Below are 7,009 nucleotides of genomic sequence, written 5' to 3' on the forward strand. Positions count from 1 at the left end.
CCAGCCCCAATTGGGAGTTGATGACGCTGTCATCTACCTGCTGCAACGAGCCCATTTGCACCTGGATGGTGGAGGAGGCACTGCGAGAATCACATTCTTTGATTTCTCTAGTGCTTTTAACACCATTCAGCCACTGCTACTGGGGGAGAAGCTGCGGGTGATGGGTGTAGACGACACAAAGATCTCCTGGATTACTGACTACCTGACAGGCAGGCCACAGTTTGTCCGTATGGGCAGTGTTCTGTCTGATACGGTGGTTAGTGATACAGGAGCTCCAAAGGGGACTGTACTGTCTCCTTTCCTGTTCATCTTATACACCACTGACTTTCAGTACAACACCGGGTTGTGTCACCTGCAGAAGTTTTCTGACGACTCGGCTGTTGTTGGGTGTATAAGTAAGGGACAGGAGGAGGAGTACAGGGCACTGGTGGACAACTTTGTGGAGTGGAGACAGAATCACCTGCGGCTGAACATCAGCAAGACCAGAGAGATGGTGATAGATTTCAGGAAGAAAAAGAAGACAGCTTTCCAACCACTGCGCATTCTGGGAAAGGATGTGGAGGCGGTGGAGGATTATAAGTACCTTGGTGTCACCATCAACCACAGACTGGACTGGAGATCTAACACTGAAGCTGTTTACAAGAAGGGGATGAGCAGACTTTACTTCCTGAGGAAGCTGAGATCCTTCAACGTGTGCAGCAAGATGTTGGAGATCTTTTATCAGTCTGTGGTGGCCAGTGTACTTTTCTTTGCTGTGGTTTGTTGGGGGAGCAGCATCGGAGCCAGCGACACCAACAGACTCAACAAACTGATCAGGAAGGCTGGCTCTGGGATTGGCTGCAAACAGGACACTCTGGAGGCTGTGGTAGAGAGGAGGACACTGAAAAACTGTTATCCATCATGGATAATCCTCTCCACCCTCTCCAACTCACTCTCTACTGTTTGTATATATTATTATTGTTTATAATATATTTTGCATATTTTATTGTATTGTATATATTGTTATTGTTTATTGTTTATAGCACTGTGCATTGTATATATACACTATGTATATATTGCCTTCTATTTATGTTATGTACAAAGTGTTTTATTTGCGGACCCACTACTGCTGTAACAAATAATTTCCCTGTCTGGGATCACTAAAGTAATTCTATCTATCTATCTATCTATCTATCTATCTATCTATCTATTCATGCGCTTCATCAATTCATCAACCCCTCTCTCTCTCAGAAGAGTCCTCAACCACCACCACCACCACCACCAGTGTCTGGACTCCATGGGGGGGATTCTTCTTGCTGCTGCTCAGGGCAAACGCCCTTTCATCGCGCAAAATCTCTCTGTGTAGTCTAAGCGTGAAAGAAACTCTAGACTAGACTCATTATCAATATCGTCTGTTGTAATATATCACAGATCATCTGCAGTAATCACATTTTTATTTACTTCATCCATTAGTCTCTCCTGGTTGAAATACGATTCTGCCAATTACCAGTAAGGTAAAGTTGTGGAAATGTTTAATTGTATTCAAAAACATGTCTATTACTATAAACTACAGTGTCCAAAAATGCAGGATGTGCCAGAACTCACATAGAGTATCAGTGAGAAATGTCCCATGATACCCAGTAACAATGCCATAGCCATGTCTGTTCCTTTATAGTTAAACTTAAATAAATACACTCTTGTATCTGTGTATTAGATAGGGAGCAGGAGCAAAGAGGCAATTGGCATAGCTTTCCATAAAGACAGAACAGCCAGTTAGCATGGCTCTGTTCAAAAATATAACAAGCAACACTTGTGTGCAGCCTCATTGGTTACAGTGAAAGTGGGAGTGGATTGGTTAGTCCTAAATACCTTACCAAGTTAAGCATGCTAATACATCATCTAAGGGTTTTTAAGATGCCCTATACCATGGTTTGAAATCAAAAGTACATGAATTCCATATTATTTACAGGGAAATGTTACAGTTTGAAGCACTGCTGTACTGACAACATTACAGAAACGCCTGTGTGTCTTCTTCAGATTAGGCTGACTGCAGTGGCATAGTGCTGCCCTCTGATGCTTGATTTTATTGTAGCCTTTGACAGTTATTTATATTTGTATATACAGTCCAATACTGTACTGATTATCCATCAGTTTATAGTTTTAGTCCAGTTATCAAGGTTGAGTAAAGTGCACAGAGCTTCCAGGTCTTTGAACAGCTTCCTCGATCAAGTACTGATTATCAATTTTCCACTGACTGGCTAAGTGACTGGTTGTCTTTTCTTTTTTTTCAACACAATAAAAAAAAAAAATGTACAAACCCAGATGTATTTTTGCCCTGGAAATAACTGAACCAGTGCTTCCTGGGAAGGACTCTCACTACTATTACTCTTTTGCTGTGTTTCCACTCTCAGACTGGGAGCAGTGCCTCTGCTCCTCCGGGGCATCACAGCTCAATCAAGCGATGACAGAGACTGTTAACAATGACAGATGAAGAAGTGTCCTTCATCTTTAAGCCTGCTTGCTTTGCTCCATTGTTTGCCATTGATGCAAGGATTAACAATCTAAATGGGTTTGATCAGAAACTGTAAAAAGAAACAGAGAGGAGCTCTCCAAGGCCTAAACAATAAACTGTGTGTGTGTGTGTGTGTGTGTGTGTGTGTGTGTGTGTGTGTGTGTGTGTGTGTGTGTGTGTGTGTACAGGCTGGTAGCTTTGTTCCCCGAGGTTGAGTCATCGGGGATAAACAGTGAACAGCGTCAGCATATGGATTCTGTTTAGTGCTGTCTATAGGGATAAGAGCTTATGAATGTGTTTCCTCCCTTCACCATCTTCTCTCTGCTTCCTTCTCTCCCTGCTGACAAACACCTATTCAGATCCACTTTTCATAATTTCACTCCTGTTAAGCTCCCCTTTCCCCCCTTTCTTTACAAATCCTCCTATTCAACTGGTGGCATTTTCACTTTCCTGCTTCCCCTTTGTTTCTCATCACACCAGATACTTTCAGTCTGCAGCTGGGCTTTTCCTGCTTCCTGTGGCAACAGCGGCGGCAGCCAGCCAACCGCTGCAAATGTCTTGAAAGGGGGAAAGAGGCTATAAATCGCAGCAGCCGCAACACTGTACCAGTACAGCAGGACAATGTTGAGCCCAACAGGTCCGGCTCCTGTTCAGTCAGACAGACACACAATTCATCAGTGACGTAGGCTGTCAATCACTGAATCAGAGTCAAGTCTAATCCCGGCTTCGGTTTCAGCATCAGTGTCATCATGTGTACACAGACACATGAAATCAGGAGGGAAGAGGAAAGGAGAGCAAACCTATCGGGCAATGTGCTGGAGATATGACCCTGTGACCCCTGAGAGCTTCACTCACTCTTTAACACTCACACAAACACAAACACACACACAGAGAGCAGCTACCTGTCGGAGTGTCTTTAGCATCTCCGTGGCCTCGTCCTGCTTGCCCTGTTTGGCCATTAGCATCATCTCCTGGATCATGCCGATGCGGCGCTGGTAGGGCGGCGGTGTCCCCCCGCGGCTCAGCCGGTCCCCTGACTTCAGCATGAGGGAGGCAAAGATGTCCCCTCGCTCCTTAGTGGGCGTCCGCTTCCAGCTGTGCTGAGGGCTGGCTCCTCCAGGCTCCTGGCCTTTGGTCTGCTTGGCACCCATGGTGCTAGCTTAAAGTGAACTGTGATAATAACAAGACTGGTCCCACCGACAAGTCATGCAGAGGCAGGTTTGATTAATGTCTGGGATGCTTTGCTCATCAAAGTGCAGATGATATTTCTAAAAACCTGCAGTGTGAGGCTGAAATGTGAGGAAAACAATTCCAAACTGTTGTAGCCTCCTGCTCCTAAAAAATGTTAATTATCACTCAGCTACGCACAAGAATGGATGTTTCAAGAGTCCAAAATAAAACTCCAAAACATCAAGAAATTGAACCACTAGTTTTCTGCTCCAGGAACTTGTTAATCCCAGAGAGTGCAGCTCAAGTCGGGAAGAGGTCGGAGAATGCTGCTTGCAGCATGGCCGCAAAACACCGACACAGCCAAAGTCAGGATGCAGGATGCCTACAGCGCAGATCGTGGCTCGCCGCAGCCTCCTATCCCGAACACAACTTCACCACGAACCCAAAATATTTACCTGCGACAACAGCGCCTTCTTCTTATTCTGCGAGCCTCGACAAGAGAGTCCCCTGTCCGGGCCTGGGGAGGGAAGCTGGTCGCAGGAGGTTATGGATGGAGCGGGGCATGGCAATGTTTACGTCTCCTGAAGATCACCACTGTCTGTCGGCTTCTGGCCCTGTCCTTCCTCATCCGCTGGAAGTCATACACAACCTGCAAGAAACAGCGCGTCCGTCCTTCTCCAAGGTTGATCCTCCCGCGGCTCCGGAGCATGAAACAGTCCCATTGGCGTTTTCGATCCACGGGATATGTCTCAGCTGCAGCACGGCTTGACAGGATGGGCGAGACTGGGGTGTTCCCGTGCTGGGACTGAATTATGTATTGCACCCTCTGTTCAACTACGTGAGGACGCGCGGCGCGTGCACGTGACGAGGGAGGGAGGGCTGGAGCAGCACGAGCAGCACGCAGCGGTAAGTTTGCAGTGTTGTTGCCGTCACACACGAGGCTTCATCCTCTCTGCACCAGGCTCCATGATGTTAACCAGTCCGCTGAATGTTTGGCGGTTCCTCTCCACACATAAATAAAGCTGGTGGTGATGACTCATACAGTCGTGCACGGTCTGCTAGTAATTCGGCGTATTGCTAATTCTCGAATCGTCGATATATGATGCGTAGGCTATAGATATGTAATAAAACACTCCTCCAATTTAAACTAATTGATAATTGTTGGTGTTAAACATCATTTGGTTGATAAAGGCAAATTAACTAATATCCTACAACCCGACCTTAAAGGTTATTTTATTAATTTTGTTGCATTATCGTGTGATTCTTCCAGAAAAACAATATACTTATAGTTATAGTCTCAATCAAGGACGAAATTTTGGCGCGGGGGGGGACAAGTATTTTTAATAAAACTCTAACTCTTTCAGTTTACTGTGTTTTCTAGTAGTTCTTCCAGTTTTCTATTGCTAGTTTTAAGTTTACTGTTCCCTTTTTTGGTTTGACTGGTTGTGAAGCATGTAGCAAAACATTAGTCTACTTCACTCCAACTCAGTACCACCAATTTTACACTTATTTTTGGAATATATGGCAAACAGACCTCATTTCATAGAGGAAAAAACTTACAATTCTCATGAGTTTGAATGTGTAAAATCACAATTGTAATCCGAGGTTTTACTGTATTTTTCCCTAAATCTTTCATTGTCGGTGTTTTTTTAAACAGTTGCTGCCTTTCAACATCAAAATAATGCATGAAAAAAAGTGTATCTCTTTGGCATTAAATTTAAGCTTTTTTTTAAAATCGTTGCATTGTTGAGACTCTATTAGTTATAATAATAATTATTATTATTATTATTATTATTATTATTATTATTATTATTATTATCATACATTTTATTTATCAGCACTTTCAATAAAACTCAAAGACACTTTACACGATTATTGAGAGCTTTGTAATTGATGAGGAGGATCTTGAAGTGGATATGCTGCTTTGTTGGGAGCCAGTGAAGGTGTTGCAGGATGGCTGTAACGCATTTCTTTGAGTACCGTAAATTACCAAATAAAAGCCGGGTTTCAATTAACCGCAGGGTCCCCTTTAAACGCCGGGTGCAGGTGTATATTTTGATACATAACCGCCGCTTCCAAATAAATGCCCGGTCTAATTTTATTTTATTTTTTAAATCAAGGAATAAGACGTGACCACTGACACTGCATGTTTTTCTGATTCGTCTTTTTCACATATTGTGCTTGCTTTCTGTCAGTATCACATTGATGATCGCCATGGCTCCGGTGCAGCAAAAAAAAAAAAAAAGTACAACTTGAAATTTAAAATTTCTGTCGTAAAATATCCAGAGGAAAACTCGGGAGAAGCAGCCGCAAGACGTTTCTCTGTCGACCCCAGGAGAGTGAGAGACTGGCGAAAAAATCAAACGGCGCTTCAGCGTCTGTCCGAGGAGGTCCGAGGCAGATTAATAAGGTCTCCTGGGCAACTAGCAGACCGGTGTGCAAGCAAGATGGAGTGACAGCGGGACGGCCAATCACACAAGAGCTTGTGGGCGGGTCTAAACTCAGGGAAACGGGTTTCAGCTTGAGCGGCCGTTTTCCGCCTGGTCCTAATGCTTGACGGGTCTCTGTTTACTATAGCGTAACATTTTTTTAGCGTTTTTGGACGGTAAAAAGTGCAGGGGACCAAAACGGTCTTTTGAAAAAGTGCAGGGGACATGTCCGTACGTCCGTGGTCTCAAGATATCTTCACCAATAGGCAAAAAGTTGATTTTAAAATTGCTTTTTTTTTTTTTTGTTTTAAGTTTGGTCTGGAGTACAATTGTATGCTTTTCTGCCAAAAGGCTGATATGAATTCGGGTGAAGTATGGATATATTTTTAAGGTGTTATGCAGGGGCCATTAGGGCAGCGTACTTGGTCAGTAATGGTGACTGAGTGGGTGGTGCATGTCAAATGTCCACATAAATGTCAGGACCCACGGTTTGGAGGAACATCTGACTGTAACAAGATGAGTACTGTTATTCAGTTCACTTGTGAGGAGCTTTAATGTTATTATGACACTACTGATGTACATGTAGCCAAAGAGACCATGTAGATGACTGCACTGACCTCTGGTGGTGGCTGCTTGGAGCTCATAATCCAATAATTGTGAGGTTTAACAAACTGGATCCTGTTAGTCAAAATACAGTAGGGTCACAAACTCATTTTGCATTTGTAATGAATGTAATACTGTTTACATTACAGATGATAACAACAGTGTGACAATTTTACTTTGTTTCAGAATATCTCAGTATGTTATGTTGACCTTTTGCTTTAATGACAGCATGCACTCGAGCTGGCACGGACTCTAAAAGTTTATGTAAAACCTGATGACTTGTGTAACCCAGCATGATTTGACAGACAAAACCTCT

General features: G+C 43.6%; 1 protein-coding gene across 1 annotated transcript in view; it reads right to left on the reverse strand.

The window, feature by feature from the left end:
- lrrc75a (leucine rich repeat containing 75A) overlaps positions 1 to 4,644 on the reverse strand; it is a 141,425-nt gene extending 136,781 nt beyond the window's left edge. Inside the window, exon 1 of the mRNA XM_030399128.1 lies at positions 3,394 to 4,644. Within this exon, the coding sequence (XP_030254988.1) occupies positions 3,394 to 3,642 (249 nt within the window). The 5' untranslated portion in view covers positions 3,643 to 4,644. The remainder of the gene's footprint in view (positions 1 to 3,393) is intronic.
- Between the last annotated feature and the right edge of the window lie 2,365 nt (positions 4,645 to 7,009).

This window comes from Sparus aurata, chromosome 2 (genome assembly GCF_900880675.1).
Source record: "Sparus aurata chromosome 2, fSpaAur1.1, whole genome shotgun sequence".
Taxonomy (NCBI): Eukaryota; Metazoa; Chordata; class Actinopteri; order Spariformes; family Sparidae; genus Sparus; species Sparus aurata.